The 16,402-nt window shown below is 48.9% G+C and overlaps 1 protein-coding gene across 10 annotated transcripts in view; it reads left to right on the top strand.

Moving 5' to 3' along the window:
- Positions 1-16,402, top strand: part of umps (uridine monophosphate synthetase) — a 52,447-nt gene that overhangs the window by 12,900 nt on the left and 23,145 nt on the right. For all 10 annotated transcript variants that reach the window (XM_038789514.1, XM_038789511.1, XM_038789510.1 and 7 more), the window contains exon 3: positions 11,735-12,439. In XM_038789514.1, the coding sequence (XP_038645442.1) occupies positions 11,735-12,439 (705 nt within the window). The remainder of the gene's footprint in view (positions 1-11,734; positions 12,440-16,402) is intronic.

Here is a 16,402-nt window from a genome sequence, read left to right as displayed (position 1 = left end):
GCAAAATATTGTGGATGCTGTAAAACTCACCAAACTGCTTCAGAGCTCTAAAGAGAGATTAGTAACAGTGCAATGCAGAGCATGCATTTTCTTATGCATTACTTGCTCTGAGTGGTCATATGGACCCTGTGTAACTCTTGAAAAAAACATGACACAATGGGGAATCAAGTTGTAATTTTTAATACTAAAATAAATATTTAAAACAAATTACTGCGTATGCTGGAATCTGAAACAAGAACTGAGGCTGCTGGAAAAACCCAGCAGGTCTCTCGCGCGTGCCATATCCTCCTCACTCCTCTCACTTGTGCAGTGCCCTCTTCACCCTTGTCTTGCGTGTACCGTGCCCTCTTCACGCGTGATGCGCCCTCGCGTGTGCCACACCCTTGTGCGCACCGTGCCATCCTCAAGCTTGCCGTTCCCTATTCGCCCTCTCTCTCACACACCTCCTTATGCCATTTCAGGTGTGTGTTTCCCTTCTGGAAAAGACAGCAGCTGCCTTCCGCCTTGCTTGAATTTCTCTGGAAATAATAATATCAAATCTCATCCACATAGGAACAGTAGTAGGCCATTCAGTCACTCCTGCCTGCTTTGTCATTCAATGCGATCATGGCTGATCTGCAGCCTAACTCCATATACCTGCCATTGGCCCATATACCTGCCATCGTCCCACATCCCTTAATACCTTTGCTTACCAAAAGTTTATTTTTCAGACACAAAATTTAAGAACTGATCCCGAATCAGTTGCCAGTTGTCGAAGCGAGCTCCAAACCTGTACCACCCTTTGTGTGTAGAATTGCTTCCTAACATTTCTCCAGAATGATCTGGCCCTAATTTTTAGACTATGCCTCCTAGTCCTAGAATCTCCAACCAGTGGAAGCAGATTATCTTTATCTAGCCTGTCTTTTTCTGTTAATATCTTGCAGTCTTTGGTCAGAGAAAGCAGGCCTAATTTGCACAATCTCACCTCATAACTTAACCCCTGAAGTCCAGGTATTGTTCTTGTAAACTTAGCTTGCACTCCCACCAAGGACAAAGTATCCCTAATGTATAGTGCCCAGATCTGCTCACAATACTCAAAGTGAGGTCTAACTAGGGTTTTGTAAAGCTGCAGCATAACGTCTACGTCCTCATCCTCCAGTCCTCTAGATATGAAGTCCAGCATACCATTAGCCTTCTTGATTATATTCTGTCCTTGTTTGTGGCATTTTAAATATCTATGAACCTGAACCCCCAGGTTTCTTTGGACATCCATTGAATTTAGCTTCAAACCATTTAGAAAGTACCCTGATCAATCCTTTTTAGGTCCAAAATGGATAACCTCAATCGCTTCCATTAAAATCCATCTTACAAGTACACAGGATATAGGGGTCGAACTAGGCCATTTGGCCCATCGAGTCTGCTCCGCCATTCTATCATGGCTGATATGTTCCTCATCTGCTACCTACACTGTTGCAGGTCAAGAGCTGGATTACGAAATCAGCCAGAGCATCTCCTCCCTAAAAAACATGACCTCTGAGCAGGAGTAGGCAATTAGCCTCCCGAGCCAAACACTCAATGTGATCATGGCTGATTCCATCCTGGCCTCAACTCCACCATCCTGCTCGTTCTCCACAACCCTTCAACCCATTACCAATTAAAAATCTAACTCTCCTCAGATGTACTCGCTGTCCCTGCATCCTCTGCACTCTGGGGTAGAGAATTCCACAGATTCACAACCCTTTGCAAGAAGTAGCTTTTCCTCAAATCTGTTTTAAATTTGCTACCTCTTATTCTAAGATGATGATCTCTCGTTTTATTTTATTTTTTTAAAAATAATTTTTATTCAAATTTTTCAACAACAAATTTTCTCCCAACAGTTAAAGTAAACAAGGTGTAAAACTAAACAGAAAGAGAAATCCCCCCCAATACAAAGCAATAAATTAATAACTAATAACAATACAAAAAAGAAGAAAATAGCAAACACACTGTCGCAAAAACAAACCCCAAACCCACCCCCCGGTTGCTGCTGAGACTGACCACCCTCTAACCCTCCGCCAGGAAATTGAGAAAGGGCTGCCACCGCCGAAAGAACCCTTGTACCGACCCCCTCAGGGCAAACTTAACCTTTTCCAGCCTGATGAACCCGGCCATGTCATTGATCCAGGCCTCTGGGCTCGGGGGCATTGCGTCCCTCCACTGTAAGAGAATCCTACGCCGGGCTACTAGAGACGCAAAGCCCAGGGTACCAGCCTCTCTCGCCTCCTGCACTCCCGGCTCCGATGCTACCCCAAAGATTGCAGGCCCCCAGCCCGGCTCCACCCTGGACCCGAGCACCTTTGACAAGGTCCCCGCCACCCCTTACCAAAACCCCTCCAACGCTGGATATGCCCAAAACATGTGGGTGTGGTTCGCCAGGCCTCCCGAACACCTCCCACACCTGTCCTCTCCCCCAAAGAACCGGCTCATCCTGGCCCCAGTCATGTGCGCCCTATGCAGCACCTTCAGCTGAATTAAGCTGAGCCGTGTGCAAGAAGAGGACGAGTTCACCCTCCCCAGGGCATCCGCCCACGTCCCATCGTCTATCTCTTCCCCTCGCTCCTCCTCCCACTTCGCTTTCAGCTCCTCCACCGAGGCCTCCTCCTCTTCCTGCATCATCTGATAAATTGCCGAGATCCTACCCTCACCGACCCATGTCCCCGAGAGCACCCTATCCTGCACCCCCCTAGGCGGCAGCAGCGGGAGCTCCGCCACCTGCTGCTTAACAAACGCCCTAATCTGCATATACCTGAAAGCATTCCCGGGGGGAGGCCCCACTTCCCCTCCAACTCCTCTAAAGTCGCAAACATCCCATCGAGCAAAAGGTCCCCCATCCACCTGATGCCTGCCCTATGCCAACTCAAAAACCCACCATCTATTCTCCCTGATGCAAACCGGTGATTGCCCCGTATCGGGGCCCACATTGAGGCCTTCACTTCCCCCCTGTGCCGCCTCCACTGCCCCCAAATTTTGAGGGACGCCACCACTACCGGACTCGTGGAATATCTTGCCGGGGGGAGTGGAAGCGGGGCCGTCACCAATGCCTCCAAACTCGTACCCACACAGGACGCCACCTCCAACCTCTTCCATGCGGCACTCTCCCCCTCCATCACCCACCTGTGAATCATTGCCACATTCTTAGCCCAGTAATACCCACACAGGTTGGGCAACGCCAAACCGCCTACCTCCCTTCTTCGCTCCAGGAATACCCTCCTCACTCTCGGGGTCTTCCGCGCCCACACGAACTCCAGAATGCTCTTCTTAACCCTCTTTTTTAAAAAAAGCCTTCGGAATCAATATGGGGAGGCACTGGAAAAGAAACAAAAACCTCGGGAGCACCGTCATCGTAACTGACTGGACCCTACCCGCCAAAGAGAGTGGCAGCGCGTCCCGCCTCCTGAACTCTTCCTCCATCTGTTCCACCAGCCTCGAAAGGTTTAGCCTGTTCAGGGCCCCCCAGCTCCTAGCTACCTGGACCTCACGATATCTAAAGCTCCTCTCCGCCCTCTTCAACGGGAGCTCTCCTATCTCCCTCTCCTGGTCCCCCAGGTGCAGCACAAACAGCTCACTTTTCCCCACGTTGAGCTTGTAGCCCGAAAAGTCCCCAAACTCCCCAAGTATCTTCAACACCTCTGGCATCCCCCCCCCCCCCCCCCCCCCCGCCGGATCCGCGATGTACAACAGTAAATCATCTGCGTAGAGCGACAACCGGTGCTTCCCCCCCCCCCCCCCCCCCCCCCCCTCCAGTTCTTCGAATCCCTCAGCGCCATGGCCAAGGGCTCAATCGCTAACGCGAAGAGCAAGGGAGACAGGGGGCATCCCTGCCTCGTCCCCCGGGAAAGCCGAAAGTCCTCTGACCTCCCATTCGTCACCACACTCGCTACCGGGGAGCTGTACAGCAACCTCACCCAGCTGATGAATCCCTCGCCAAACCCGAACCTCCTCAGCACTTCCCACAGGTAGCTCCACTCCACCCTGTCAAAAGCTTTCTCCGCATCCATCGATGCTACTATTTCCGCCTCCCCAGACGCCGACCTCATCATCATAACATTAAGAAGCCGCCGCACATTGACATTCAGCTGCTTCCCCTTCACAAACCCCGTTTGGTCCTCATGGATAACCATCGGGACCACATCTTCCACCCTTCTGGACAGTACCGTAGCCAATAACTTTGCATCCACGTTGAGGAGCGAAATCGGTCTGTAAGACCCACACTGGAGGGGGTCCTTATCCCGCTTCGGGATCAGTGAGATTATTGCTCTAGACATCGTCGGGGGCAGAGCCCCCACTTCCCTCGCCTCATTCGGGGTCCTCACAAGCAGCGGGCCCAGCAGATCTGAAAACTTCTTATAAAACCCCACCGGGAACCCGTTAGGTCCCGGTGCTTTCCCTGTCTGCATGCTCCCCAGCGCCTCCATCAGCTCCTCCAACTCAATCGGGGCCCCCAGACCCTCCACCCGCTCATCCTCTACTCTTGGGAACTCCAGCCTATCCCGAAAGCGGCCCATCCCGCTCACCTCCCTAGGGGATACCGCCCGGAACAGCTCCTCGTAAAAGGATCTGAACACCCCATTAATGTCCCTGCCACTCCGCACCAAGTTCCCTCCTGCATCTGTGACTCCCCCATCTCTCTCGCTGCCTCCCGCTTCCGGAGCTGGTGGGCCAGCATCCGACTTGCCTTCTCCCCATACTCGTATACCGCCCCCTGCGCCCTCCTCCACTGTGCCTATGCCTTCCGGGTGGTCAGTGTATCAAACTCCGCTTGGAGACTGCGACGCTTCCTCAAAAGCCCCTCCGGGACATCCGCATACCTCCTGTCCACCCTTACCAGTTCTTCCACCAGCCTCTCCCTCTCAACCCTCTCCCCCCTCTCCCTGTACGCCCGAATGATATCAGCTCCCCTCTAACCACTGCCTTCAGCGCTTCCCAAACCACCCCAACTTGCACCTCCCCGTTATCGTTGGCTTCCAAATACCCCTCTATACCCCTACGGACCCGCCCACATACTTCCTCCTCTGCCAGAAGCCCCACATCTAACCTCCACAGCGGGTGCTGATCCTTCCCCTCCCCCAGCTCCAGGTCCACCGAATGCGGAGCATGGTCAGATATGGCTATCGCCGAATACTCCGCCCCCACCACTCTCGGGATTAGCGCCCTGCTGAGAACAAAAAATCCGGGAATAAGCCTTGTGGACATGGGAGAAAAAGGAGAACTCCCTACCCACCGGCTTCAAAAACCTCCAAGGGTCTACCTCTCCCATCTGATCCATGAACCCCCTCAGCACCGAGGCTGCCGCCGGCCTCTTACCCGTCCTAGACTTCGAACGATCCAGAGCCGGATCCAATACAGTATTAAAGTCCCCTCCCAAGATCAAACCCCCGTCTCCCGGTCCGGGATCTGGATCAACATTCACCGCATGAAGCCCGCATCGTCCCAGTTGGGGGCGTACACATTGACCAGAACCACCCGCTCCTCCTGAAGTCTATCACTCACCATTACGTATCTACCTGCACTGTCTGCCACCACATTCAACGCAACGAACGACAAGCTCTTGCCAACTAAGATCGCCACCCCTCGATTCTTCGCATCAAGCCCCGAGTGAAACACCTGCCCCACCCAGCCTCTTCTCAGCCTCACCTGATCCGCCACCTTAAGGTGCATCTCCTGGAGCATAGCCACGTCCGCTCCCAGCCCCTTCAGGTGTGCCAAGACCCGGGACCGCTTCACCGATCCATTCAGCCCCCTCACGTTCCATGTGACCAACTGAATCTGGGGTGTCTTCCCCCTCTCTCTGTGCCCATCAGCCATAGCTCTCCCTCGGCTCACCACGTGCCTAGAGAACCCCCCAGGCCCGATCCCCACGGTGGCAGACCCCCCCCCCCCCCCAAGCCTCCCCTTCACCAGCCGTTCCCCTATGGCCCCTGCAGCAGCAACCCGGTCCCCCCCCCCCCAAAGCTAGGGCCCCCCCTAGCAGCGTAACCCCTACCATTGTACTTCCGTAAATCAGCTGACCCCGGCTGCTCCCGCCATCTCGACGACCCCCCCCCCCCCCCCTCGATGCAACACAACCACCATTCCCCCCTCCCAGTGCCGGCCCCGCCCCCTACTCCTCCAGCGCGGGAAGAAAGCACGTACTTCCATCCCAAACCCCGCCCCCCCCGACCCAACATACGGGAAAAAGACGGGCACCTGACCCAGTGGGACCGCGAACAGCTCCCCAGCCCTCCACCAGTGAAAAAACTAAAAAGCACCCCGGTAAATAAATAACAGCCCAAAAGGCGAAAAAGCAGAACAGCGAAAAGGCAACATCAAACACAGCCAATAAAAACGAAAGGATACCAAGGAGGACAGAGCCTCCGAACTATGTACATCATTCCCCAGCCTCCCAGTCCTCAGTTCGAGTCCAAGTTCTCTGCCTGGACAAAAGCCCAGGCCTCCTCCGGAGAGTCAAAGTAGAGCTGGCGGTCCTTGTAAGTGACCCAGAGGCGAGCCGGCTGTAGCAGGCCAAACTTCACCCCCTTCCTGTGAAGCACTCCCTTCGCCCGATTGAAACCGGCCCTTCTCTTCGCCACCTCCGCGCTCCAGTCCTGATAGATCCTGATCTCAGCATTCTCCCACTTGCTGCTCCTTTCCTTCTTCATCCATCTCAGCACATACTCACGGTCATCGAAGCGGTGAAAACCGAATAGCACCGCCCTAGGCGGCTCGTTCGGCCTGGGCTTCCTCAACAGCACTCGATGAGCCCCCTCCAGCTCTAAGGGTCCTTGGAACGACCCCGTGCCCATTAACAAGTTCAGCATCACAACCACGTAGGCCCCCAATCCGAACCTTCCAGCCCCTCCGGGAGGCCAAGAATCTGCAGGTTCTTCCGACGGGAACAGTTCTCCATCTCCTCCATCCTTGCCAGCCATTTCTTGTGGAGCGCCTCGTGCGACTCCACCTTCACTGCCAGGCCCAGGAGTTTGTCCTCGCTCTCCGAGACCTTTTGCTGTAGCTCTCGGATCTCCGCACCCTGAGCCGTCTGTCGACATGAGCTTGTCCTGCGAGGCCTTAAACATTTCCAGGATCTCAGCCTTCAGCTCTCTGGAGCAGCTCCTGCTGCCACGCTGCCGGTTCCCCGCCCGCCGCCATCTTGTTTTTCCTGCCTCGCACCTTTCTCTGCTCCAAAGCCGATTTTTTGACCGCTCCGCTCCTGGTCCAGTCCATCCACCGGCAGATGAGCACAGTGGATGTGTTCCCACCAGAGGAAAAGTCCAACCAGCACCGCTGCGGGCCCTTAAAAGAGCCCGAAAGTCCAAAAATACCGGGAGCTACCGAACGTGCGGCTTAGCTCCGCATCGCCGCAACCGGAAGTCCTCGACCTCTCGTTTTAGAATGCCCCACAAGAGGAAGCATCAGCTCCATGTCTACTTTATCCATACCTTTGAGCATCTTTTCTACCTCAATTAGATCTCCCCTCATTCTTCTAAACTCAAGAGAGTATAGGCCTAAACTGTTCAATCTCTTCTCATACGACAAACCCCTCATCTCTGGAATCAATCGAGTGAACCTCCTCTGAACTGCCTCCAATGCCACTACATCTCTCCTCAAATAAGGGGACCAAAACTGTGCACAATACTCCAGGTGCGGTCTTACCAATGCCTTGTTGAGTTGCAACAACACTTCCTTACCTTTATACTCAATTCCTTTAGCTAGAAATGCCAACGTTCTATTTGCATTCCTTATTATCTGCTGCAGCTGCAGGCTCGTTTTCTTTGACTCATGCACGAGGACCCCCAGATCCCTCTGCATAGTTTAAGTGAATGGGCTAGGGTCAGGCAGATGGAATACAGTGTTGACAAATGTGAGGTTATCCATTTTGGTAGGAATAACAGCAAAAGGGATTATTATATAAATGATAAAATATTAAAACATGCTGCTGTGCAGAGGGTGTCCTAGTGCATGAGTCGCAAAAAGTTGGTTTACAGGTGCAACAGGTGATTAAGAAGGCGAATGGAGTTTTATCCTTAATTGCTAGAGGGATGAAATTGAAGACGAGGGAGATAATGCTGCAATTGTATAAAGTGTTAGTGAGGCCACACCTGGAGTATTGTGTTTCAGTTTTTGTCTCCTTACCTGAGAAAGGACATACTGGTGCTGGAGGGTGTGCAGAGGAGATTCACTAGGTTGATCCCAGAGTTGAGGGGGTTGGATTACGAGGAGAGGTTGAGTAGACTGGGACTGTACTCGTTGGAATTTAGAAGGATGCGGGGGGGGGGGGGGTCTTATGGAAACATATAAAATTATGAAGGGAATAGATAGGATAGATGTGGGCAGGTTGTTTCCACTGGCGGGTGAAAGCAGAACTAGGGGGCATAGCCTCAGAATAAGGGGAAGTAAATTTACGACTGAGTTTAAGAGAATCTTCTTCACCTAAAGGGTTGTGAATCTATAGAATTCCCTGCCCAGTGAAGCAGTTCAGGCTCCTTCATTAAATGTTTTCAAGATAAAAATAGATAGTTTTTTGAAGAATAAAGGGTTATGGTGTTCGGGCGGGAAAGTGGAGCTGAGTCCACAAAGGATCAGCCATGATCTAATTGAATGGCGGAGCAGGCTCGAAGGGCCAGATGGCCTACTCCTCCTAGTTCTTATCTTCACCCCGAAGTCTCTCCCCATATAGATAATAAGTTGCCTTTCCATTTTTTTGACCAAATTGCATGACCTCACACCTATCCACGTTAAGCTCCATTTGCCACATTTTGGCCCACTCTCCTATCTATTTTTTAAAAAATATTGTTATCCTCCTCTTTCACATTTTCATCATATTTACACCCACCAACAAATAATCAATAATAACAAATACAATGGCAATCCCTTGGCCAACAATCCCTTTATCCCACCCACCCCCAAACATGCCTCAACATTTTAAATACAAAACGCACATGAAAAAGAATCAGGAATCTACCATCAACCCATATATAATCATCGATAACTTATACATTCCAATCCTCCCCAATTCCCCCCCTCACCCCCCCTAATGTTCAATGTCATCCAATTCTTGAAAATGCATAATAAACAAAGCCCATGAATTGTAGAACATTTCCATCCTTCCCCTCCATTTGAACTTCGCTTTTCCAAGTGTTAAGAACTCCAGCAGGTTCCCCTGTCATGCAGAGGTACGACGGAGAAGCTGACCTCTGTCCCAACAGGACCAGCCTTCGGGCGATCAGCGAGGCAAAGTTCAAGACATCTGCCTCCGGACCCGCTTCCAACCCCGGCTGATCCAAATATGGGTTGTAGGGGACGCGGTTTGCATTTCTCATGCACCACCTTCGAGATTACCCTAAAGACCTCCCGCCGATACCACTCAAGTTTTGGACAGGACCAAAACATGAACGTGATTTGCGGGGCCTGCCCCCACAGTGTTCATAAACATCTCCACCCCCTCAAAGAGTCGGCTCATCCTCGTTCTTGTGAGGTGCTCCCTATACACCTTTAAATGTATCAGTTCCAACCTCGCACACGGGGTTGACACATAAGTCAGGGCAGCACGGTAGTACAAGTGGATAGCACTGTGGCTTCACAGCGGCAGGGTCCCAGGTTCGATTCCCTGCTGGGTCACTGTCTGTGCGGAGTCTGCACGTTCTCCCCGTGTCTGCGTGGTTTTCCTCCGGGTGCTCCGGTTTCCTCCCACAGTCCAAAAGACGTGCAGGTTAGGTGGATTGGCCATGATAAATTGCCCTTTGTGACCAAAAAAAGGTTAGATGGGGTTATTGGGTTACGGGGATAGGGTGGAAGTGAGGGCTTAAGTTGGTCGGTGCAGACTCAATGGGCCGAATAGCCTCCTTCTGCACTGTATGTTCTATACACCCTCCGGAGCACCTCACACTGCAACCCCTCTTCCATACCCTCCCTCAACTCCTCCTCCCACTTCACCTTAATCCCCTCCAGTGATACCATATCTTCCCGCCCCCCCTCCCCAGAATCACTCCATAAATCGCCCACACCGCCCCTTTCTCCATTCCACTGTCATCAGTACCTCTTTCAATAGTGTGGGGGTCGGCGCCACCGGGTAGCTCTCTCTTAAAAAAAATAATCTTTATTGTCACAAGTAGGCTTACTTTAACACTGCAATGAAGTTACTGTGAAAAGCCCCTAGTCACTACATTCCGGTGCCTGTTCGGTACACAAAGGGAGAATTCAGAATGTCCAAATTACCTCTGTACCTCTTTCCTAGCGAAATCTTGGACCTGCATATATCTAAACAACTCCTGCTGCCCCAAGCCATATTTCTCCCCCAGCCTCGCAAACCGGCCCCCCAGAAATAAATCCTTTAATACTGAAACTCCCATCCCACTTCCTTGGCTCAAATCTATGATTCCCCTGAATCGGCATTTCCCTTGACCCCTGCCCACAACCTAAAGTGCTGGCGCAACTGCCTCCAGATCTTCAATGTTGCCACCACCACGGGAGTCCGCCGAATATTTCCCTGGAGTCATCTGGAGCGGCTCTGTTGCCAACGCGCTCAACCCCAACCCCCTGCACAGACTCTCCTCCATTCTAACCCACTGGGAGATGCCCCTCTAACCCAGCCCCTCACCTTGTCAGCATTCAGCACCCATTAATAATACAGTAAATTTGGGAGACCCAACCCCCCTAACTGCCATCCACTCTCAACAGCACCTTCCTAATCCTGGCTGCCCCCCCCCCCCCATATAAACGAGCTACTCAACTTTTCCACTTCTTCCTGAAATTAAGTCTACCAAAAAGATGGGCAGACACTGAAAAATGAACAAAAATCGCGGCAACACATTCATCTTAATTGCCTGTACCCGACCTGCCAGCGACAGAGGAAGACCTTTCCACCTTGCTAAATCCACTTTCACCCTTTCACCATCCCACCAAACTAGTAATATTATACTGATGGAGTCCCCCCCAACTTTGTGTCACCTGCACCCCTGGTATCTAAAGTGGATCGCTACCCGACGGAATGGCAGACCCCCCCCCCACCCCGGTTGGGACACCACAAAATAATCGCTTTTGTCCAAAATTAGCTTATACGCCGAAAAAGGCCCAAACAAGACAGGAAGAATGATTTTGATCTTTGGACAGAGAGCCTAACAGATTGGAGAAGAGGAATAAACCACAGGAGGAAGCAATATGTTGGAGCCAGCTTCCAGAATGAACATTAAATAAATGAGCATCCAGGCCTCAACCGTCAGCATTCCTGGGGAAGGGAGTGTAGGCTTGAGCCTTACCAGTCAGGCCCTTGGGAGTGCTGACTCAGTGAAATTTTCTTGCTTCAAAGCTTAGGTCAAGGGCTGAGTGCATCAGCATTATATTTTATAACCGCGCAGAATTTCCTTCCCTCCCCAACCACGGCTTGGTTGACGCTTTGTCATCTGGAATGTGAGGGGGAGGGGAGCGGGGAATCTCCTTAATAGAAACTGAAACCGAAAGAGACAACAAACGACTGGTGTGTGTACCGTATCCCCTATTATCCTGTGGATTATTTTGCAAACCATATTTAGGCATGCCAGGTATGTGTTTCAGTTGAAATTGAGCCCCGCGTAAACACTGCACATGTAAAAGTTGACCCCTTAGATTTTGCCTAAAAATTGGCCTCAACAATGTAATTTTTACACAATGTGGTATGTATTTTGCCTTTGAAATCCATTGACTTTTTAAAGTTGTTATACTGCATTATCATATTTATTAAAAAGACATTCTATAATTGCAGGTACAAAACGTCTGGTGGAAGGTGCTGTCAACCCAGGAGAGACCTGTCTTATTATCGAGGATGTTGTCACAAGTGGTTCCAGTGTCTTGGAGACTGCAGAAGTTCTTTGTAAGGAAGGATTAAAGGTCACTGATGCAGTGGTGTTGTTGGACCGAGAACAGGGAGGAAAGGCCATATTAGAAGAGGAGGGGATACGTCTGCACTCTGTATGTACTCTATCCAGATTATTAGACATTTTGCAAGTCCAAGGCAAAATTGATAGTGAAATAGTAGAAAGCGTCAAGACGTTCATAAGAGAAAATGCTTGCCCACCAGTGCATAAAATGATAAATGGTTCAACAAAACAGCTCAATTATCAGCCTGACGGAATACCTGCAAAAAAGCCCTATCAAGAAATAAGCTACGGCGCTCGTGCTCAGCTTCCTGAGATTCATCCAATCACAGCACAGCTTTTTAAGATAATGGAAAAAAAGGAAACCAATTTGTGTCTAGCTGCTGATGTCACAAGTTCAAAAGAGTTGCTACAACTGGCTGATTCATTGGGTAGCGAGATCTGTGTACTGAAAACACATGTTGATATCTTGGATGATTTTAGTCCAGCTGTGTTCAAAGAACTAAAAGCAATCGCTGATAAGTATGAGTTTTTGATATTTGAAGATCGAAAATTTGCAGATATTGGAAACACTGTTAAACACCAGTATGAAGGTATCTAGTCATTATTTTAAAATGTTTAAAAGCCTGTTGTAAAATAATGAATACTTGAAAGCGGCTATAAGTAATTTAACTTAACTGCAAGGGTAGGTTGCGTTTTTATTTTTTGGATTCTGGCAAAAATGTGTAATTGTTACAATTTTTGAGCTGTGTCAGATTATTCTGTCTCAGTGCACAGCACTCGGGTCCATGGGCATTAGCAGGTTCTCGTTCCCAGCAATGTATTCGTATAAGCACAATATCTGGTGCCTCGGAGCTAACAGCACTCATAGTACTATCATTGGCCAAATTAGCAGAAAATTGCAATGGTAAGGAGCTGTAAATCAATTCCTTCCTCAAATATTGGGGAACATTCCCTGCCCTGAAGACCAAGATACAATAGTTCACATTTCCGAGGCTTCATTCAACAGCCAAAATATACAGTTGTAACTGGCTGAAGCTAAAACTGCAACTGTAGTAAGGAACATTTGTCTCATTGCAACATTCTGCAGTTGGCTTGAGCCTTAAAAAATAAATATGCCGGCTTAATGAATACGCTCCTTCAAGTTTAAGTATACCATTCATTGAAAAAAGTGTATTTTAAACTCTTACTGTGGGAAAAGTGGATGTCGGGTGTCTGTTAACTTGCATTGGCATATGTCCAACGGGTGTGTTGTACCTGTCTATTCTGTGGAACGTCTCACACAATTTTCAAAGGAGACTGCATCTTTAGACTAACAGTGACATGTCTTAGCTTTCATTTGCATTAGACCCAATAGGTACAGACCTGCATTGACAGAAATTGAAAGCCCTGACATGCTAACAAATAATACATTGCCCTGTACCTTTTTGACAGCAACAGTCATTGTCCGAAAGGCAAATATGAAGCAAAGGATGAAACTGCATTTGCTTGGGAGTGGAGGTACACATCTAAGGAACTTGGCTTATACTTCCGTTTCTGAAGCATAGCCAGGTCTTGGAGATAGTGGTACAGGTCATTTTGGGTGAGGTGAAATTATTTTGCCATTCCTGATTTGGAATGTATCTTCTCATTCCTGATTTGGAATGCATCTGAGGTGACGGAAGCTGAAAATTCTCCATTGTTGCTCATTTGGGGCCTTTTCTGGGAGTAATACACACTTTCCATATTAGATGTGTTTCTGGATCTCTGTCAGCCTATCTTGGATTTACAAAGAGCAGGCTATTCAGAGGCTTGGTTTATGGGCTCTGAATTCCCTGGCTAGTCATGAATAGGGATTCAGGTTAGATCACAGCCCATAATTCTGTGGAATTAATAGTATTCAGGATTAGGTTACAAAGGAGAGCTGCTTATCACATGTCGTATTTTGTGCTTTATGAACAGGAGGAGACTCTTCTGCATCTCAAGACGCCTGTAATTCAGTTTGACTCAGGCTGATATGTACCTGAACTCTGTTTACTCACTTTTGATTCGTATAATTTGGCCCCTTTACCTAGTAATTTGTGAATTTCAGTCGTGGAGATTTCAATTCCAATTGACGCACCATACACTGTCTTTTTGAAGGCAGAAATTTTGGATTTCCACTGCTGTGTATGAAAAAGTTCTTCCCACTTTTGCTCCTAAATAGCCTAGCTCTAACCCTACCAGAGGTATCAGTTTCTCGATCTACCCGATCAAATCCTATTGTTATTTTAAATACTTCAGTTATTCTCAACCTTGTAAACACATGGGAATAGAAGCTGAGTTTATGCAACCTGTTTTCACAATTTAAATCTTTATGCACTGGTACCGTTCTGGTGAATCTGTGCTGGGCCGTCCAGAATTCCTGAGCTTTGGTTTTAAAAATGAAGTAATTCTGATGGCGCCTGACTAAAGCGATATACAACTATAAAGCATAAATTAGACATGACTTAGGATGTGTAGGTTGGAGAAGTAGGCTGCAAGGGTTGGGCACACTGGATATGTGGAGCTTGTTCAAAGAACAGCTATTACATGTTCTTGATAAGTACGTACCAGTCAGGCAGGGAGGAAGGGGTCAAGCGAGGGAACCGTGGTTTACCAAAGAAGTGGAATCTCTTGTTAAGAGGAAGAAGGAGGCCTATGTGAAGATGAGGCATGAAGTTTCAGTTGGGGCGCTTGATAGTTACAAGGAAGCGAGGAAGGATCTAAAGAGAGAGCTAAGACGAGCAAGGAGGGGACATGAGAAGTCTTTGGCAGGTAGGATCAAGGAAAACCCAAAAGCTTTCTATAGGTATGTCAGGAATCAAAGAATGACTAGGGTAAGAGTAGGGCCAGTCAAGGACAGTGGTGGGAAGTTGTGTGTGGAGGCTGAGGAGATAAGCGAAATACTAAATGAATACTTTTCGTCAGTATTCACTCAGGAAAAAGATAATGTTGTGGAGGAGAATGCTGAGACCCAGGCTATTAGAATAGATGGCATTGAGGTGCGTAGGGAAGAAGTGTTGGCAATTCTGGACAAGGTGAAAATAGATAAGTCCCCGGGGCCTGATGGGATTTATCCCAGGATTCTCTGGGAAGCCAGGGAAGAGATTGCTGAGCCTTTGGCTTTGATTTTTATGTCATCATTGGCTACAGGGATAGTGCCAGAGGACTGGAGGATCGCAAATGTGGTCCCTTTGTTCAAGAAGGGGAGTAGAGATAACCCCGGTAACTATAGGCCGGTGAGCCTCACGTCTGTTGTGGATAAAGTCTTGGAGAGGATTATAAGAGATACGATTTATAATCATCTAGATAGGAATAATATGATTAGGGATAGTCAGCATGGTTTTGTGAACGGTAGGTCATGCCTCACAAACCATATCACCTTATCGAGTTCTTTGAGAAGGTGACTGAACAGGTAGACGAGGGTAGAGCAGTTGATGTGGTGTATATGGATTTCAGTAAAGCGTTTGATAAGGTTCCCCACGGTCGTCTATTGCAGAAAATACGGAGGCTGGGGATTGAGGGTGATTTAGAGATGTGGATCAGAAATTGGCTAGTTGAAAGAAGTCAAAGGGTGGTGGTTGATGGCAAATGTTAAGAATGGAGTTCAGTTATGAGTGGCGTACCACAAGGATCTGTTCTGGGGCCGTTGCTGTTTGTCATTTTTATAAATGACCTAGAGGAGGGCACAGAAGGTTGGGTGAGTAAATTTGCAGATGACACTAAAGTCGGTGGAGTTGTAGACAGTGTGGAAGGATGTTGCAGGTTACAGAGGGACATAGATAAGCTGCAGAGCTGGGCTGAGAGGTGGCAAATGGAGTTTAATGTAGAGAAGTGTGAGGTGATTCACTTTGGAAAGAATAACAGGAATGCAGAATATTTGGCTAATGGTAAAATTCTTAGCAGTGTGGATGAGCAGAGGGATCTCGGTGTCCATGTACATAGATCCCTGAAAGTTGCCACCCAGGTTGATAGGGTTGTGAAGAAGGCTTATGGTGTGTTGGCCTTTATTGGTAGAGGGATTAAGTTCCGGATAATGAGGTCATGTTTCAGCTGTACAAAACTCTGGTACGGCCGCATTTGGAGTATTGCGTACAGTTCTGGTCGCCTCATTATAGGAAGGACATGGAAGCTTTGGAACGGGTGCAGAGGAGATTTACCAGAATGTTGCCTGGTATGGAGGGAAAATCTTATGAGGAAAGGCTGATGGACTTGAGGTTGTTTTCGTTAGAGAGAAGAAGGTTAAGTGGTGACTTAATGGAGGCATACAAAATGATCAGAGGGTTAGATAGGGTGGACAGTGAGAGCCTTCTCCCGAGGATGGAGGTGGCTAGCACGAGGGGACATAGCCTTAAATTGAGGGGTAATAGATATAGGACAGACGTCAGAGGTAGGTTTTTTACGCAAAGAGTGGTAAGGCCGTGGAATGCCCTACCTGCAACAGTAGTGAACTCGCCAACATTGAGGGCATTTAAAAGTTTATTGGATAAGCATATGGATGATAATGGCATAGTGTAGGTTAGATGGCCTTTAGTTTCTGACTTCCCATGTCGGTG

This window comes from Scyliorhinus canicula, chromosome 2, assembly GCF_902713615.1.
Source record: "Scyliorhinus canicula chromosome 2, sScyCan1.1, whole genome shotgun sequence".
Lineage (NCBI taxonomy): Eukaryota > Metazoa > Chordata > Chondrichthyes > Carcharhiniformes > Scyliorhinidae > Scyliorhinus > Scyliorhinus canicula.
This window is presented reverse-complemented; position numbering and strand designations above follow the sequence as displayed.